The sequence below is a fragment of the Diaporthe batatas genome, assembly GCF_019321695.1.
Source record: "Diaporthe batatas strain CRI 302-4 chromosome Unknown Contig00008, whole genome shotgun sequence".
Taxonomy (NCBI): domain Eukaryota; kingdom Fungi; phylum Ascomycota; class Sordariomycetes; order Diaporthales; family Diaporthaceae; genus Diaporthe; species Diaporthe batatas.
In genome coordinates this window covers 306,952-325,626 of record NW_025408555.1, presented here as the reverse complement: position 1 = coordinate 325,626, position 18,675 = coordinate 306,952, and the positions used below count along the sequence as shown (strand labels likewise).

The following is an 18,675-nucleotide window of genomic DNA, read 5'->3' as shown; positions in this document are numbered from 1 at the left end:
GACTCTCAATTGATATCATCAGCACCGTGACTGACAACTTCATTCGAATGCTCAATCAAGACCATCCAAACGTTCCTCTATCAGTTGCCTACACAGGTACCGAGTGAAATCACACCGTAGCACTCCTGCATCCTCTAATTTTTGTACATTCCAATATCTAACGCAGCTAAACAAATGTAACTAAACATGGATTGCGCCCACGATGCATTGTGAGATACACAGAGTGAGAAATAAGGGGGTATCACCTGATGCAAGTTTTTCACTATATCCTTTTCCTCCCCATCAATAAGAACACGTACACACGATCTCCCCCAAAATACACTGTCGCGGCTCACCGGACAAAGCGCCCGCCACATGTTCGTCCTTCTTTGCGTTATTGCGCTTCATCTACAGCTTGGGCGTCTTTTGCGGCCTAGTGCTTCGTCATGTTCACCAGCTTGGCCGTCTGCTCGATCCACTTGCGCGCGAACTCGCCCTCGCTGAACCTCCATGCCGACTCCCGGGCGCGCAGGCGCATCTCGAGTGGGTTCTCCACGGTCAGGGCCTTCTCGAAGGCGGCGGCGAAATCGGCGGCAGTGGTGGCGTGGAATCCTAGATCTGTGTCAGCACATTCGTGCCTCGATTTGTTGTCATGGCTGCATGAGCTAGAGCGGCACTCACCTGTAGGCAGCCCGCCCACGTCCTTGACGATGTCAATCTTGGGGCCGCCAGAGTCATGGACCACGCAGATGAGCCCGCTGGCCTGGTACTCGACGACGCCGATTCCAAAGTGCTCGTTCCACATGCCGTTGACACCCACGTGTGACCTACCTAACCAGCCCAGGATGTCGGTCCACGACGCGTCCAGCTGGAAGTCGACCCGGCCGTCGACTCCGAGCTCGCGCAGCAGCAGCCGCAGCTTGTACACGCGTTTCGAGTCCTGGTCGTCGCGGACGCTGCCCACCAGCACCAGCCGCGCGCCCTTCGACGCCTCGCTGCCGCCCTTGATGAACTGTGCAAACGCCTCCAAGATCAGCGGGTGGTTCTTCTCCGGCCGGAACTGCCCGATGTACAGCAGGTTCTTCTGCCGCTTCGCCTCGCTCGCTGCTGACACCTCTACCTCCTCCTCGAGCTCTTCCACGGCGCAGGGCGGGTAGACCGTTGCGATGGGCTCGGTCTTGTGGGCTTCCCTGCGGCCGGGCCCCCAGATCGAGGTGACGTGCGCCTGGGTCCAGCTGGAGTTGGTCATGACCACGTCGATGGTGGCGCCCATCATGGCGTATATCTTTGCGAACAGCTGCCAGTACCTGCGTTTCAACGTGCCCCTGAGACCTTTTCCCTGGCCTGCGTTCACGCCTTGAGAGCCGAGCGGGGAATCCGGGTCGAGCGATTCCAGCATGTCGGTGGATATTGTGGGATAGTGGACGTAGGCACCGGTCGGTACGTTCTTGAATAACCATTTACTCAGGCCCAACGAGAAAGCATACCCCATGGTGTCGATGAAGATGTCTGGGACCAGCAGGGAGAAGGCGTCCCATGCTAGAATCAGAGACCCAAATGACTGGCCGGCAAGGGTCATGCGCGGCCACGTGGATGCTAGGACCCAATGCCTAGTGGACAGATAGAGGAACTGGATGCTCGGTGCGTGCAAGTGCACATTGAATCGGTCCTGCAAGGTGTTAGCTGTTGTGCAAATTAGTCTGGGAATATAGAGGCCTATGTTTCAAGCCGCACCTTCACTCGACCTAGAATCTGCTCCTTTGAAGCTTCGTGGTCGCCAGTGTACACAACAATCTTGGCATTGGGCCACACCTTCTGTGTAGCTCGAATGGCGGCCCAGAGCACCCGCTCACCTCCACCACCAGCATTGCTGCCTCATATTAGCACAGTTTCAGCAGGACAGCTGAGTTTGGAAGCTGGGGGCAGGTACCAGAAAGGATGGAAGAATCCTATGATGCCCGACCACTCCTTGTCTGTCTTGTCGCCCTTGGGCAGCTTGCCCTGTATGGATGCCTCAATCTTCTTCCATATGTCCTTCTTTCCCTTCTCAAACTCCTCTTCCGGATCGTCCCCCGCCTTTCCATTGCTGCGGTAGCTCTTCTCATCCTCGGCCATGACCTCCAGTAGCTGTGCTCTCCGGCCATCTGTCTTGTTCCGCAGGTATGTCCCGCCCACTGACCCGAGGGCCTGCCATATAGCGGGTATTCCGAAAAGGATGAAGAGTGGTATCAAGCCGAGGGGTAGAGCGAGCAGGGCGACACTCGTAGGGCTGAGGCCGAAGGGGCTCCACGAGTCTTGGCCGGAGGGCGCCTTGCAAGATCCGCCTCCGTCCATGGTCGGAAGATGCTTCCGGCCGGTGGGGCCACAGTTGGGTGAAGAGTTGTCAAGGGACCAAATTCAGTTCTTAGTATAATTTCGTGGGTGTCGAGTCGGCGGATAGGCTCGGTGGTGATGTGTCGGGTCGGGCGGAGGGCACGGAGCAGAGGGAGGAAGCTGTGTTACAACAGAGATGACGGCATGGATTATAGAGAGCACTCCATTGAACGCTAGTGACTGGAGACCATAGCAGTGGAGGAGTCTGTATTTCGGTGTCGTCCAGTCTGTCAGTCACAGGCAGAGCTGTGGCCTGCAGGACTTGGGCATTCCAAAAGATGAAGAGGCAGGCAGACCAGAGACGACGAGACCAGAGACACGACACGACGCATGTTCTGGGATGCAAGGGTTGCCGGAGCTGGCCATGATTTACTGCAGGGAGCCTTAGCAGCTGACAGCGGGGCCTTCCCTCGTGGTGGCGCGGGACGGACCCCTGCCCAGCCTACCTAGGTACAGTAATAGCACTCAGGTACTCCGTACCTCGTACTGTTGTTGCGAAACGGTGGCCGTCGGCAGATGCGGTGGGCTGTACGTGCGCACCCAAGTACCCAAGTACCTGCCCGGGGTGCACCGGTGCACCACTGCACCCATCCTTGTCACTTGCATTCGAGCTCTTATCCGTCACCTGGTCGTCGATACAACCAACACATGAACAAATCCATCTTATGGATGAGGACAGCCCACCACATGATCCCGTATTTTGCATGAGCAGTCCTGAGCTCTGAGCTCTCACAATGCAATGTCAGGACACGTGGGCCACCGACTGAGGTTCTCGGCCACGAGAATACGGCCTCACCTTGGCCGACATCTTCAGCATGAGCCTCACATACACCTCCATCCCTTCCCATCCCGAGTACGACTATCTGCTGCCAGTCAGAGGAGGAATTTTGGGGCTGCAGATGCAGTAGGATACCTCCTGAAGGGCTCAGAGCTCCTCATCACCAACGTCCATGAGGTCACAGCAACACCTTGGTTCATCTCACTTCCCCTGGTCGCCGTCGTCGTCAGCGCCGTCATCAGGGTACCCCTGACCCTGTACTCCAACAGCGTGCAGCGCAGGAAGGCAAAACTCTTCCCGCTGGTCCAGGCACAGTATGCCCAGATTGGCCTCGGTCTGCGGCGGAAGGCTGCGTCCAACGTCATGGAGCGGGTCTCCAAGGCAGTCAAGTCGAGAAGCAAGAAGATGTTCAAAGCCCTTGCTATCAACGAGACCAGGTCCATCTGGGGAGGCTTGATCAGTCTGCCCATATTCCTGAGCAATCTCGAGGTCATCAGGACCATGTGCGGAGGGCCACGCGGCCTGTTGGGGAGCTTCTTGTACGGATGGCAAGGTCGAGAGGGCGCTGCCTCGGGCACAGCAACCGCGAGCCCTACAGCAACATCTACGGCGGCCAGTTCTGGACTCGAGTCGCCTGCTGGGGAGCTACCGCCCGGCACAAACATCAGCGATCTTGCGGCCTCCGCGACAAGCCCAGAAACCCTCAACCCGCTCGCCCTGGAGCCCTCGTTCGCGTCAGGAGGCTGTCTGTGGTTCCCGGACCTGCTCGCGCCGGACCCATACCACATCCTCCCCTTCGCCGTCTCGGGATTGCTCCTCATGCACGTGATTCCGCAGACGGAGGCTGAGCTGCGGAGCCTGTTAGGGATGCGGCCCGCAGCCGGGTCGAGCAGAATTGTGATCGACGGGGCAAGGTCGCGGGGTTCGATGGCCCTCCGGCGCCTGCTGGTAGTGATTGCGCTGGCGATCGGGCCGGCTACCATGGACATGCCCGTCGCGCTGCACCTTTACTGGGCGTCGTCTGTTGGATGCAGCTTGGTTGTGATCAAAGGCATCAGGAGGCTCTTTCCTATACCGCGGGTTCCAGTGAAGGCTTGTTCGGGCCTTGAGATTCCCTTGATGCGGCCCAAGCCGAAATGAGCTTGTTGTTGACATCAACGCCATTTTCCGAACAGTAAATACAAAACTTTTGGTGTCCTGCAGCTTTGTTTCAAGGGGCCATAGAGGCGTTGGGGGTGCCCAGCATTCAAAAATCTTGGATAGCATAATGATCAGAAGAGGGAAATCATATTCCTGCTCTTACTTCACAGCCAATAAAGGCCGCTGGATTCTGGACATCTTGCTTATCTTGAGCATTCCGTACAATAACAGCATCAAGTACTTGGGAATCAAGAGTCAAACAGACCAAAGACATTGTAAATGAAAGGCGGAAACCTGACTCCTGTGATAGTATTGGCACCAGCCTTCTTATGTACACACAGTTGTACAACACAAAGGGAAGACTGTCTAATATTCGAAAGTACGCCTCCAACGCCATGGAGTGCTGTGAAAACCCTGCCAGAAAGGACCCAAGCCAACATAGCATTCATCATCGTCGCATCCGCAGCCGCAATCTACCCCAAGACCACGGCCAGCACTATAATCGTAAGAATAACCGCCAGGACAATCAGGAGGCAGCACGCCTTGCTACGGGCGTTCTTCTGATACCGGGCGGCCTGGCGCAGCTCGCGGTCGGCGCCCCGGGTGTCCTCGTGCGTGCGCTCGACGTTCTCGGCGATGCCGCCCAGCTGCTCGCCCTGCTCGGTGACGATCTGCGCGACCTGCTGGAACAGCACGTTGAGGTCGCCGACGCCCTGCTCGATGTTCTGGATCTCCGTCTCGCGCTCGGCGATCAGCGCCTCCTGGAAGTCCACCTCGTCCTGCGGCGCCAGCCGGAGGTCCTGCTGCATCAGCTGCTGCTGCTGCTGCTGCTGGCCCGTCGGGCTCAGCGGCACGTTGTCGCCGCCGCGGCCGCCCTCGTCCTCCTCGTGGGCCGCCGCCCGCGCCGCGGAGACCGACGCCCGCTGCTTCTCGAGGGCCTGGCGCTGCAGGCCCTGGAACTCCTCGAGGCTGGACCGGAACTCGCGGAAGAGCTTCTGCTGCTTGTACTTCTGGGCGGGCGTGAGCTCGTCCCCGCCGTGGTCGTCGCCCCACGTCTGCACCCTCTTGACGCCCTCGCCCACCTCCTTCAGGGTCTCCTGTGACTCGTCGATGAGGTCGCGCACGCGCTCGCGCACGCGGGCCGTGTCGCGGCGGGTGCCCAGGTGCCCGATCTCGGTGCGCAGCCGCGACGTGTTGCCCGACAGGGTGAAGAGCTTGTTCATCATGTCTTGTGACAGCCGGTCGAACTCCGGGTCGTCCGTGTAGGCGGACTGCCGCGGCTGCGACTCCAGCGAGGAGAGCTGGTCGAAGGACATTGTGGTGGTGTGTGGAGAGTTTCTCCTTTCTTTTTTGTGTGCTTCTTTCTTGTGCTGTTGTGTTTTCTTCGGTTGGGTTTATTGGGTCTCGGTCTGGTAGAGGAGGCTGTCTGGATTGTCGCTGGTTGTCTGGGAGAGAGGACCGACATGGATCGACCGAGTTGAGGCTGTGACGTCCCTCCGTTTCGAAACCGGGTGCCTGGGTCCAGGGTTACGTAAGTCATCCTGGCCGGAACGGCAGTCTCAGACGGTCAAATCGGTGACAGCCCCCAAGGAAGCCAATGATCCTACTCGCCTACCCTAGGGTAGGATTTTATAAATACTTTCCTGAAGGTCGTCTGATATATGATTATAGTAAGATGGCTACATTCTGAGCCCCTAAAAAAAGCCATTATGGAGATCGTCTAGCTCACCTCAATCACATGCAACTCTAGCCTGGGGGCAGTACTTCAAATCAGACATTCCATGTAAAAGGTTTCGTGAAAGAGATCATTTCATGGGAGATTATGTTTGACCATGAACTAGGAGACCGCAATTCTGGCCTGAGCGGTTCTGGAGGATCTCAATATGGGGTGCCGCGGTGCCTACCTGTCCACATTGGTTACGGAGGTGTAAAGTTGGCGTATTCTTGAACGCGCCACACCATAATATGACTTTCTAGGTTGTCTTGTTGCTCGGCGCTGTCAAAAGACAGCTCCTGTCCCGCCAGTGGCCGATTCTTCTGGCCGCCGAGGAGATCCAGACCGCTCCCAGGACGACGTGATCGATCACTCCGTCTCGGACTTTTCTTTCCATGCACAGAGACTTGGGCCAGATTCCTGGCCACAATAGTAGAGCCTGACGCGGCAGTGGAGACCTTGAAGAGGAGGACTTAATACGATATTGGTGTGGCCATGTTCCGAGCCTTGCCACAGTAAGTAGTGGATGGAGCCTGATATGGCAGGGGAGGCTTTAGAGATTGGACTGAAGCTGAGGGCGGTAGTCAGGCTTCTGATTTTGAGAAGCCCCATCCTTTCATCAACCAAGCAGCCATAAGCCCAGGCCCTCTGCTAACGTGTTCCGCCAAATCCATCCCAACCGTTGTCGCTCGTCCCCAGAGGTGACGGCCGGAGCCTCTTTGTCGCCCCTTGCCACAACTGTAAGGCATCTCGGCTATATGGTAAAGTGAGGCAACCGCGCCGATGGCCAGGATTCCCCACAGTACCCTGCTCCGGTTTTTCCATCCCCCCCAAAAGTTTGCCTCTACAAGTAGCAGGCAGTCTAAAGTACCAACCCACTGAATGCAAAGCTGTGCCTGGCAGACTTTGCATGGCGTTTCAGGCCGGTTCTCTTCAGCATTCCAAACCGTGCTGCTCGGCATTTTTGAATGGTTCGTCTGACTGATTTAGTGTCAGTGTGAACTTTCTTGTTCCCTGGGGAGGTTGGTGGCTGGGAGGGTGTACCAGATTGGCAGTGTATGTGAGCTCATGTGCTTACTTGCACTCTTGCGGTAGAATTCAGTGTCGAGGATTCGGTGTGGATTGGACACAGTGGCTAAGCTGGATTTTGAATTCATTTAGCGAGGGAAAGTTCATTCTGTGGAGGTCAGGCTGACAAGCGGACTATCTCTCCGTCTACAACTTGTCATCCTGACGAACTAGCTGTTAGACAGTTTTTGAGCCTGAACCTATAGCTGTTCCGGACGAGACTAAATCAAATAGCTCAACATCCGGCAACATCTAAGTACTGATATCAAACTAGTTTCGTTTCTATTCAGTATACCACCGACCCTATATACAGCCCTCATACAGTGGTAAACGCTGAAGATCCAGCGTTGAAAACAAAAAGTAGTGCCAATAACAACAAAACAGTACGACTACGCGGGAATTATCTTATTGAGACAACTCTGGACGTGTTTCACTGAGTTGGTGGCGACATAGGGGCACGCTGCAGTTGGGAAACTTTCAGGATCATGGAGAAAGCACAGAAGAGAAAAGAAGGCATGGTGCCCAGAGAGGTGTGAATGATTCGCGAATGGCTCCACCGACCTAGCTTGTGTAGCTAAGAGACGTTAGGCCAAAGACCGTCTCGTCGTAGCAAGTTTTCGAATTGACCTAATTCTTATACTACTGTCTAGACACTGCTGAATCTCAAGCTACGGGGTTCGGTCTCATCTGAAAGAGCAGGAGGTTCGGGACAAGTAACAATCTACCTACCCAGGTACTTACTTAAGTATTGAGGTTCCTGGCTAGGCCTGTCTAGGTAAATTTGCACTGGTGCGCGACACGTTTTGTCGGTTTTAGGCAGTTTGTCACACGCTCTCCGGGTACAAATTTGTGCCCGCTGCCTGACTTTCCTCAAATAAATTCTTGCTCCGAAATCATCCAACCCGAATCTAAATCAGCAGCTACTGCTACTTTACATTTGATTTTCGACATACAAACTTTGTTCAAAGCCCTAGGCCCAGCTCATATAGTCAAATTTGGTATGTACTCCTCGGTCTACATCGGAGCCCAAACACTGTGAGGACAAGAAAAGTCACATGCTAACCACTCAAGTAGTATTCAATCACAACGGCGTTCCAAAATGCCACCTAACAGGGTGCAGGAGGTCGAGGAGCCCCAGCCCACTAGCCCATGCAGAGTCTGCCGAGCAGAGCAGGGCGTTGAAAGCCTGATCTTCATGTGCACAAATGGGCTCTGGAGACCAGTAATTCGGAGCAGGATCTTTTGGGATCTTATGTTGGTCGGCTCGGCTGTCTTCCTTTACATGATAAGCGACGAGCCTCATCATGGTGGAGAAGGACGGCCAAGATGTCCCGGTCGTCACCTTTGGGGAAGAATGGGAGCGGCCAGGTTGGGGATGGTGGCGCAGAGAATTGAAGATGGGTCTCGGAACGTGGCTGCTTGGTTCCGGTAAAGATGCGAATTATCACAATTCCGTGGTAGCACGCCAAAGATGGAGACGGATGGCAATGACGAACGCTGCGACGTGGAATTATTTGAGAGTCACAGTTAATCCGCCTTGAAACGCAACATTGAAGATCAAGGGACCAGCATATCAAGGAGATTCTGTCTACTAATAGGGTTTTGCGATTTCGAGTCCGCTTCTTAACATGGGAGGGAACACCTTGGAAGTGAAGTCCATGGGTGGTGGAAATCGAAGTTTGGATTCAATACATGTGTAAATACCACCACCGTGAGGTTCTGTCAGCAGGCTATGATCACAGTTTTTTTGGACAATAAAAATGTCATCAACTAGGGCAATGAAATCTTACCAATGATGAGCAATTAAAAAGAAATTTGACACTATACCCAAGAGTATTACGAAACGTATGGCTGTCAAAGTCCTTCATCCTGATGTTGAAAGCTGTGTACATAAGTACTGCGGCTAGCGCATCGTGAGTGGCGTTGTATCCAGATGATGAAGCAACTTTGGAGGCAGTCGGTGCTGACGGGTGAGAGCCGTTGTGGTCCCTCATCCTCCTGCCCCTCACCTCCGGTGACCCAACTCCTTACCCACAAACACCCTATCACCCATCCTGTTGTTCCCTGTGCTCCTATAGTATAACCTCCCATAAGATAGATAGCCTCCTATAGGATAACCTCCTATAGGATAAACTCCCATAGGATTACCTCCCATAGGATATCCTCCCATAGGACTACCTCTCATTGTAAAACCTCCCACAGGATATCCTCCCATAGAATAATCTCCTATAGTCCTATAGGATAACCTCCTATAGGATAACCTCCCATAGGATAACCTCCCATAGGATAACCTCCCATAGGATAACCTCCCATAGGATAACCTCCCATAGGATAACTTCCTATAGGACAACGTCTCATATGATAACCTCCTCTAGGATGACCGCCTATGAGATAACAGGATAGCCTCTACAGGATGCCCTACCACAGGATAACCTCCTACAAGTTAATAGGATAGCCTCCACAGGATAGCCTCTTGTAGGGCAACATCTTAGTAGTTAACCTCCTCTAGGGTGACTCTGGATGAGAGAGCCTTAATTGGATGACCTCTTATGAGATGACCTGATATAGAACAGCCTTAGGTGCTCCTGTAAAATTCTTCCTGTTGGAAACACTCCTTTGATGGAACAAGAGAAATTCAATAAGCCAGAGAAGCTGCACAATGATTTTGGGGACAGGTTATGTTGTGGTTATGTGAGTGTTACCGTGCTAGGGCGTGTGACAAGGGTGTCGTTGGTTAGCTGGCTGCGGGATTGCTGGCCCCTGCACGAGTAGGTACCCAGGTACCTCTATTTTCTGCCCCATGCATTCAAGCTTGCTCGACCTTTGTTTTGATTCCGACCATCGATTCATTTTCGCCGCCAACCACTCAACCGCCCACCGACCGACCACCCATGCTGCCCGACAGCCAAGATGGCTTCAGTCAGGCGGGCTCCATATAAGGATTTCCTCCAGCCCGCGCTGCATCGACGTTTCACTAGCACTGCCACCCTCCTCTTAGCCATTGCCTTTGTCGAGGCTGTCGTCCTTGCCCGCTGGGACTCGCGTCAGTTCTGTCTTGTACTCAGTATTACACCCCGCTGGGTTCAATTTGCTAACCTTGTGCATACCGTACAGCCTTCTGGGCAGTTTTCCCCGTCGGTCCAACGGGCATCCGAGCCTTCTTCATCTTCCTCTGCGGCCTCGCAATTCTCGTCCTCCGAATCGCACAATACCACATCGGCCTCCGTACGTCCAACTCGGGCCTGCAGACCTTCTTCAGATACGCCGTGACCCCCCAGACACTCGAAGCAATCGTCTCGTACACACTTTCGGCATGGCTCTTCAGCCAGATCTACCTGTGGTCGGCGACAGAGGATCTAGCATGGGTGTCAATCCAGCCTGGCGTGGGCGGCAGGGTGCGGCTGAACGAGAAGCCCATCTTCTTCACTGTTCACTTTCTGGTCCTGGGTGTCGTGCACGGCGCTTTGCACATCTCCCGCGATGAGGATCGGTTGCGTCTCAACGCAGCAAGGCTGAAGGCCAAAGACGCGGCCCCCGCGGAAGCACCACGGCCCTGGTCAAAACGGCTGATGAGTGAGGTGCCCCTCCTGGCTCATCGCGCTCTCGTCCAGACTCTGTCTGTGCTCGTATTCAACATATTCTTCTACCATGCGGTTCTGCGCAGCCTGGCTTGGCGGGTTGCATTGATCATCTTCCGTCCTTTCTACACGATGCCGAAGACGAACCTGGCTCCGACAACACATGGCGGCATGAGCTTCCCGCTCTGGGTTAAATGCTCGGGCGCTAGCTTTATGTTATTATTCCTGTGGCTGGCGGGCAACAGGATGTTCTCAATGTTCCTCGTTAGGCCCCCGCTGAAGAACGGAAACCCCCTCACGTCGGAGTCGAAGGACCAAAATGGAAGTCTTTTGAATGGATTGAAAAGCAAGAAGCTCCCAATCAAGGTCAGTCCCCCAGCTTCATAACATCTCTCCTTCACAACTGACTTTGCCTAGTGTTTCGCGACGTGGGAGCTCGCACTCATCGCCAGGGACTTCCAACCACGGCGCCACGCTATCTACCAGGACATTGACAGGGCAGATGGCCCGATGTGGTCGCAAGTATACGCGCTCTGTCTTCAGGTTGTGAAAGACATGGAGTCAAGGATTGACGGGCACAACCAGGCCGCTGCTGCCGCCAGAGAAGCTGCCGCGAAAGCGAACAGCAACGCACAGGCAGTGGTCCAGACGCCCACCAAGACCTTCCGAGCCGAAATGGGGGATATGCTCCAAAAGAAGGTTGTCGAGCCCGGGCAGCCCTCGCGGCTTAGCCCGCTGGTGAAGAAGGGGGTAGCTCACGCCAAAGACTACGTGGATGATATTGCCCGGCAGGCGACCGGTACAGACGCTGCGGATAACCCCTACAAGCACTGGACCAGGCTGATCCTGGACTCGCCACTTGGCCAACCCTTCAAGCAGGGATTCTCCCGCAGAATCACAACCGTTGTGCTCGGAGAACCATATGGAGAGCCGGCACTCGTGATCAATGCCGTATCGGCACTGACGCGGCTAGCCGTGTCCAGCCTGGCAGAGGATAGCTATGGAAACGTGCAGCGGGATGTCTCCACCATCATCCGGACGTTCACGAGTGTCAAGACGAAGCTGGAGGCGTTCAAGGCCGACTTCCCCCTGCACTGGACCGACCAGGACGCAGCGAGGGAGTGTGCGGAAGTCGAGGCGATCCTGGAGACGCTGAAGGAGGGACTGGTTCAGCTGATCGTGGCGTTCGGCCCATATGCGAGGGATCTCAGGCTGACATTTGCGGACGTGAGACAAGCACGGGAGGCGGCTGGGCTGCCGGCCAGAGAAGGTGCTGCTCCTACAAGAGCTGAGGGGCGGCCGGAAATGCGGCAGGTTCGGTGAGCATATTAGGATGGGGATGGAAATCAAAATGTGGCCGGGCCTGTGTACATGTACGGTGGCTGTGCGGTTTATACCCGAGCGTTGTCGCTCACACTGCAGAACTCAACAGAACAGACACTGTTGTTTATGCGCGCTAGATTCTCAAGCTGTTCCTTGAGTGCGCGGATTGTTGCTTCGGCTTTTCGAAGCGAAGCGCAAGATTAGCCCCGGGTGCTCAGGGGTAATGGGGCATGCATCCGTCGATATTCGTTCAATGCTGGCTGGGTAGCACCAGCCCTGACCAGTTCAAATGACCGAGGCCTAGGATAGTCAAGACTAATAAGCCATGGATCGATCATAGATGCTTTGCTGTATTGGAAACGGAGATGGCTTGCGGCAGATGCACGGAAAGCGGGAGGGCTGGTGCTCATGACCGTTTAATTGGCTGTGGGGCTGGTTCGCACGGCAGCACTCGACTGCCTGGTCGCCTCGTATTGGCGTGCTTAGCTAGTCCAACCTCTCTCCCATTAGGCCTCGACGCCTTCTCTCTTCTTTCCCAAATGTTCTTCCTTCTTTGTGATCCACCCTTCCTTCACCCGCTGCCATCGTCATCTCTAGCTCGGCCCCAATGCTAGACAGCGAACCCCTGGGCACCAGCTCGCCATAGCATCCATCATGATATCGGCATCATCATTCTCGAGGTCTTCGATTGCGCGGCAGTTGGCCATCCGACCAGTACCGCCGAGGGACTCGTCGAATAGATAATAAGACCAGTACCACAGCCAACAGCTACGAACCAGAACCTTGGTCTGCGACAGACTGCAATCCAAACTCGAGGCTCGGAGGCGCAAACACCATGTCAGCGCTGCACATCATCTTCCGCGTCATCTACGACTCATTCTACGTCTTCCTGTCCCTGATCGTCCTGCTGCTGCTCCTTGTCACGCCAGCCGACAATGTGCGCCTCGCCCTGCAAAACGGCCAGAACCTCCACGTCCTGACCACCGTCGTCTGCCTTTCCGCCACGCTGCTTTTCGTCGTCCTGCTCTATTTCGCCCGCCTCTATGTCAACCGAACCGCGCTCGCCAACATACCCAAGCCGTGGATCCCCATCGGCAGGGGCGAGGTCAAGAAGAGTGTGCGCAAGATGATTGTTGCTGGCCTGAGCAGGAGTGCCGCTATTGCCTACGAGTCGAAGCCAAGGGTCGCACCCGCGAGACCGCCCACTGCGATGACGGATCCCGAGCAGGGAGAGGACGAGCACACACGCGAGGAGGGAAAGGGAAGGAAATCCACACTTGGGGTTTTCAGGCTCAAGAAGGCCCCGACCGTGGAGGACAAGATGGGCATCACCCTCCCGCCGCACCGGGCAGTCTGGGGCGAGATCGAGCACTACGGCTGGTCCTCGCCCAACTCGTTTGACCTGCCGAACCTGCAGTACAGCACCGTCATATCCGAGCTTCCAAACCTGATCGAGGCCAAGGCCCTGACCCTGGCACCCCCGGCGCCGGGGCCGGGACCAGACAGCGCAGCCGACCCGCCCGCACTGGACCCGGAGGCGATCGGCCTGCTGCAGCGGCCCGACAACCTGGCCCTGCGGCAGTACCTCACCCAGCTGGCCGAGCTGGGCGTCCTGGCGCCCTCGCGCACCACGGCCGACTTCCTGTCCGCGTACGAGTATGCGCGCTACTCGACGCGGCCCATCTCCAACGCCCGCTTCCGCGAGCTGATGCACCTCTTTGCCGAGCTGCTGCGCTCCATGCAGCCGCTCGACCCGGCCGTCCTCGTGGCCCTGGACGACGGCGGCTACTCGGAGGACGACAGCGACATTGACGACGACGCGCCCCGCCGCAGCCCCCCGAGCACCCCGCGCAGCAGGCACTCCGTCCTCAGCCGCCAGCGCAGCACGGCGTCGCGCGCCTCCACCGCCACGACCGGCAGCGGCGGCTCGTACATCCGCAGGAAGCCTGGCCAGAACCCGACAAGGCCGCAGGTGGCGGGGCGCGTCTCCTCCGGGGGCACGTGGGGCGGCGCGCCGACGTACCGCACCGCGCCGACGACGCCCAAGACGCAAAGGACCGCCGCGTCGCCGTCTTCGACCTCCAGCAGCGCCAACAGCTTCGCGCAGACCAGGCGGCCGTATATCGGGGGCAGCGGCTCCGTCTCGACGTCGAGCATCGCGTCCGCGTCCGTGGTGGCGCGGTCGCGCTCCGGCCGGTCGTCTGTTGCCAGTGGTGGCAGCGCCGGGTCCGTCGTCATCCGGCTGGCTGGGCGGGGTGATGGGGATGGAAGTGGGTTGCCTTATGTGCTTTCGCTTGGGGGCGATTTTGACCGCTAGGGTTAAACGAACCGGCAGGAGAAAGAGAGAAGGAGTGGGAAAGAGCATGTCTTCCCGACACTTTATTCCAGCATCTCGTGTTGGCGTCGAGGAACATCAAATCCCGACTTCGCCCAGGCTCTCGCACCGATGAGCTGGGCCGGATTTGGACTATTTATTGCATAATGCTAATGTCTTTTGAATCATTGCCTGTCCTCGATTCTGTCGGCGTTCACTTGCTCGGCTTGCCGCCGATCGCGACCCACAAACTCAGGGGAATGGCCCTCGTTGCAGATGAGACGCTAGGTGGACCTGGTGCCACGCTGCAGGACTGAATCTGAACGTGCCTAAATCGAGGTGAGCGTCCTGTCACCTGCGGGGGCTAAATCGTCAAATCATGAGTGTGGAAATTCGTATGACAGGGTTCATCGAGCTGTTTTGGCCCGTTCCCCACTGCCTGCTTGCCACCCTTGTTCCTGATACCTCTTCGAGATGTTCTAATTATGCCGGAGAGTGTGTCGCTGCGGTACTGTTTCAGTCCTCTCTGCGTCCATTGGCGCCAGCCTCTGCTTGAAACCCACCGACGTTCACCAGCTTGCTTTCTACTCCCTACTTATTCTTGGCCGGAATCTCTCCCCGTTACATTCCATTCCATTCTTACCTCAGGAGCCCTTGCCCGACTTCATCTGCCCTAACAAGATCAAAAAGAGGAAAAGAACCCGGAGAGATTTTGGGGTGACAAACGTGCGGAAAGAGTCCACGGGTGATAAGAGAAAGGGAAGCAAGAAGGCCGCTTCTGAAGATGAGACCATAGTTTCATGAAAGAGGCTCATGAGAGAAAAACCATGAACTGACCCACAACTCGCCGCCAGCCCGGCATGCTTACCAGTTCAAGATGCTCACCAATCCCGCTGCCACCACAGGAAACACATCGACGATCCGATAGCAGCAACAACAGGGTGAGCCTGTGTGTATCGCGCTGTAACGTCGTGACATCGGATCAGTCGTTTTAGCCCACGCCCGGCGTCCAGAATTCCATGCCTTGGTCATGAGACTGGCTAGCCACTTGCTTGGCCTTGGTGAAACTCCTCATCAATGGGAGCCAGCTGGGTCAGGATGATCAGAGTCCTTTTGCATGAGAGTGTTAGCACAAGAAGGACCGTTGGTCAGGGTATAGGAGTAGGTACGTATACATGTATTGGCTACCTTTCATCGGTGGCTGGAGCCATGAAACTGTTGACCAACACCATTCAGGTCTGTGTCGGCTCTGTTATGCGTAGTACCACCACCCTGGGCCTGGGCCTGGGCCCCGGCCTGGGCTTCGTGGCTCTGCTGCTGTGCTGTGACGATGTATTGGTTGGGGAAGTGAAGGTCGACAGCCTGGATCATCGCGTTGACCCTATTGGCCCTGCTCTGCCTACTTTCCCTGCCCGGGACGAAGGTGTTTCCCTGGTGGGTTGTGGTCCAGGGATAGGACTGCGTTTGGCCCTGAGTATGGCTACTGGTGCCGCTGTGGTTTGTCATCAGTATCAATTGAATTTCGACATGGCTGTGGCGCAAGGGAACGTACTTGGACATATCCAGGGTGTGGAGAGCAAGTCTATTTGACCTGTGGTGAGCCTCGGGAGAGGTATATATCTTTGATAATGCTTTTGTAGCGATACAATCGACGAAAGAGACGAGAGGGATAAAGCCGGTGGTGGAAGAGGGCACGATGCACGTTCGGATGAGCGCCTGGGACAGGTAAATAGTATATAATAGGAAAGGAGCAGAACGTGCACATCGAATGACTTATACCGACTGATGCTGAACGTGTTCTGGACATCTTGGAAGACAACGACTCAGGCTTTATAGGAATCTTCCTGCTGAGCAGACTGTGCTATGTCACTGCCGCAAGTTGGTGTAGACGTACAAGTCCCAGAGTCCAGCTTATTGTCAATGACTGCCTGGCGGACTGGTGGCCTTACGACACATAGCCAACACCATGGGGGGGGGGGGGTTGTGGCATTCACTTCGGCCAAACACTCCGGCCAATGAAGCTCCTGTGGTCAGCTTCTTTACTTACAATTTTCATAGCCTCATGCATGGGTGTTTGTGGGGGTGGAGGGACAGCCACCGCCGACACTCAATCGCCCTGCGACTTCAGGATGCCCACAATGCAGCTTGTGAGACAATTTGCAGGGCCTGCCAGGTCGCGGACCACAGCGGTATCGGCGCTGCTTCAAGCTGAACAATCTGTACGGAGTACCTCCCTCGATAGGTGCTCTCAGGTACTATGTCAGCGTGGGTGCCATTAGCAGCGCTAACCACGGGCCTGGAGCTGCAGTGCAACCTGGGAGTGCCATTGTGGCTCCAAACACTGAGGTCGTCAAAGTGCTTGCCAAGCTCTGACGGGCAGGATATCAGCCCATCCATTCGTGGATCCTGAATAGGTGAGTTGGCCCTGGTAATGGGCCCCCCCTTGGGAGTCGGAGACTGAGAAGGCTGGCGTCGAGGTTACCTAAAAGTTGAGGCAGTGCCACGTTCTGACCAGCTGAGGAGGGACGGGGCTGGAGGGTGGGAAAGACCAGGGTGGTTGGTGCTGGCACGATAGCAACTTGTTCACGCCCGGGCGCCAGACACGGCGACATGAACGAGACGGACGAGGATTGGGGGCGGGGTGATTTTGCGGCTCCGAAGAAAATGTGGTGGGAGGGGCGGCAGAGCGGTTGACTACTATGGTGTCTGTGTACTCCGTACCTACTTAAGTACCTAGGTCTTGCATCTTCTCAAGCGACCTGCAGTGTTCAGCACAGAGCTTCAGGTTGCCCAGGAATAATCTCACCCAAGTTCGGGTCCGACTTGAAATCCACCTGAGGCATACCTGCTGCATGTTCTTTTGCGTTGTAATCTGTCCCCAGATGGGGACTTTCTCGGGGTTAATACTCGTCGATGCTTTCCTCAGAGCGAGGCAATAGTTGTGTCATCAGCCTTCAACGTGGCAGTCGAGGTTGGCTTACTCTCTCCGAGTTTCATGTTCTATACATAGGGCAGGTGCTGTAGATTTATGAGCAGAAATAACGCGAGCAAGCACTGGCAGTTGTGGTTGGCTTATTACCCTAGTTAACTTTCAATCTTTTTGTAGGGCGGGGTGATGCAGCTGTCATGGGTGGTAGGGCAAGCTGCCTGTGAATCAGCTGCAGATGTGACTGCTGTTTGCATCGGATGTCAGAGTGGCCCGAAACAACCCATACCTCATGTCTCCCTGAGCCGGGGTCACGGGTATTTCCTCCATAATCTGTGAATACTTAAGTATGTTTCCTCTCCTCACAGGAGTAGCGAAACCGAGCCACACCTGAGCAAATCAAGGCAGCCACTACATGGGACCACTTGAATCGAGTATATGGAGACAATCTTGATGCTGCGAGGAAGACATCGGTGTACGCAGCGTCGAGTGAGATTGCCACCACAAAGTGATCAGCCGAGCTGGACCGCCGTGAGCTTACAGCTACGAGCAGTTCAGCGCGCTCTGATATGCAACAGCGATTGCCTAATGACCCGGGGGAGTCGCAGGGTGGCAATTTATACGTGGGCTTATGTAAAATGGCTTTGGTCAACAACTGGTGCTCGATGATGGGTCCACGACAAAAGGATGCATCCTGCTCGAGGATGTTCGTCCCGTGCCGCACCATCCACTTTACTGCAGGGAGCCACTATGCCATCTCGCCGTGAAGATACTGTGCCTAGATTTGTGAAAGGCGAACCCGGATTCCTCCACAGGCCGGAGAGTGCCCATGGCATTTACCTTCCCCGGCTTCAATGTTGTTCCCGCCCTGTAACCGCCGCTGCTGTGCCGCTTCTCTGCTGCTTCTTCTGCTTCTGTTGCTATTCTGCTTTTAGTCAAGAACGGTGTCACAAACATCGCTACTTGCATAATACAGCAGTGTTAATCGCAATTCAATCTTTAGGTCCCCGGGTGTCCATAAACCATAGATCAACATCAAGCCATTACCTCTTAATAAACAGTATCACTAACTAACCTGTGCGTCGACCAGTTCAGCGATGAAACTTCTTCCACGGGGGTAGATTATTGAGCACTCAGCACATGCAAGAGGTCTCGTAGAGTCTACACAAGTGAAACTGGTGATAATGTCTGCCTCGGTAATCATTTTGCGTAGCTCAGATGCCCAATTTATAAAAGGGGTTGAGGGTTCTCCAGGGTCGAATACTGATGAGCGTGCCGTTTACTTAAATACCTAGGTATGTCGCGTCCGACTTGCTGTGAGTTGGCGGGGGATGTCACTTGCGTGCCGATGCAGACCTGCCGTGAAATCGGCCCCTTGAGTGCAAATCTGCAATAGCCTCGAATACCTGAATATGGAGTTTATAGTTGCGCTGCATATTGGGTAAAAGAAATGATACAGATCGGGCACCACGACACTACCTA

The 18,675-nt window shown here is 55.4% G+C and overlaps 6 protein-coding genes across 6 annotated transcripts; 3 read left to right on the top strand and 3 right to left on the bottom strand.

Annotated features, from left to right (window-relative positions):
* Positions 1 to 130: 130 nt before the first annotated feature.
* Positions 131 to 2,696, bottom strand: KVR01_007308 (alpha-1,2-mannosyltransferase ALG11). Its single transcript, XM_044793414.1, has 4 exons — positions 1,910 to 2,696; positions 1,714 to 1,849; positions 661 to 1,648; positions 131 to 591 (listed from the first exon to the last, which is right to left on the bottom strand). The coding sequence occupies exons 1-4, from the start codon at positions 2,311 to 2,313 to the stop codon at positions 413 to 415; spliced, it is 1,707 nt and encodes a 568-aa protein (XP_044643561.1). The 5' UTR covers positions 2,314 to 2,696; the 3' UTR covers positions 131 to 412.
* Positions 2,697 to 3,091: 395 nt separating this feature from the next.
* Positions 3,092 to 4,270, top strand: KVR01_007232 (uncharacterized protein; the record flags this gene model as incomplete). The annotated part of the gene is made up of 1 exon (XM_044787583.1): positions 3,092 to 4,270. The coding sequence occupies one exon, from the start codon at positions 3,092 to 3,094 to the stop codon at positions 4,268 to 4,270; it is 1,179 nt and encodes a 392-aa protein (XP_044643485.1).
* A 473-nt stretch (positions 4,271 to 4,743) lies between these two features.
* KVR01_007463 (uncharacterized protein) lies at positions 4,744 to 5,586 on the bottom strand (the record flags this gene model as incomplete). Its single annotated transcript, XM_044789487.1, has 1 exon — positions 4,744 to 5,586. The coding sequence occupies one exon, from the start codon at positions 5,584 to 5,586 to the stop codon at positions 4,744 to 4,746; it is 843 nt and encodes a 280-aa protein (XP_044643716.1).
* A 4,314-nt stretch (positions 5,587 to 9,900) lies between these two features.
* On the top strand, positions 9,901 to 12,343 carry KVR01_007444 (uncharacterized protein). The gene is made up of 3 exons (XM_044781946.1): positions 9,901 to 10,095; positions 10,167 to 10,996; positions 11,048 to 12,343. Exons 1-3 carry the CDS (start codon positions 9,963 to 9,965, stop codon positions 11,951 to 11,953), a joined length of 1,869 nt encoding a protein of 622 aa, XP_044643697.1. The 5' UTR covers positions 9,901 to 9,962; the 3' UTR covers positions 11,954 to 12,343.
* A 151-nt stretch (positions 12,344 to 12,494) lies between these two features.
* On the top strand, positions 12,495 to 16,039 carry KVR01_007152 (uncharacterized protein). The gene is made up of 2 exons (XM_044787198.1): positions 12,495 to 15,432; positions 15,504 to 16,039. The coding sequence occupies exon 1, from the start codon at positions 12,789 to 12,791 to the stop codon at positions 14,268 to 14,270; it is 1,482 nt and encodes a 493-aa protein (XP_044643405.1). The 5' UTR covers positions 12,495 to 12,788; the 3' UTR covers positions 14,271 to 15,432; positions 15,504 to 16,039.
* Positions 15,459 to 15,827, bottom strand: KVR01_007605 (uncharacterized protein; the record flags this gene model as incomplete). The annotated part of the gene is made up of 2 exons (XM_044793119.1): positions 15,459 to 15,759; positions 15,820 to 15,827. 2 exons carry the CDS (start codon positions 15,825 to 15,827, stop codon positions 15,459 to 15,461), a joined length of 309 nt encoding a protein of 102 aa, XP_044643858.1.
* Positions 16,040 to 18,675: the final 2,636 nt, after the last annotated feature.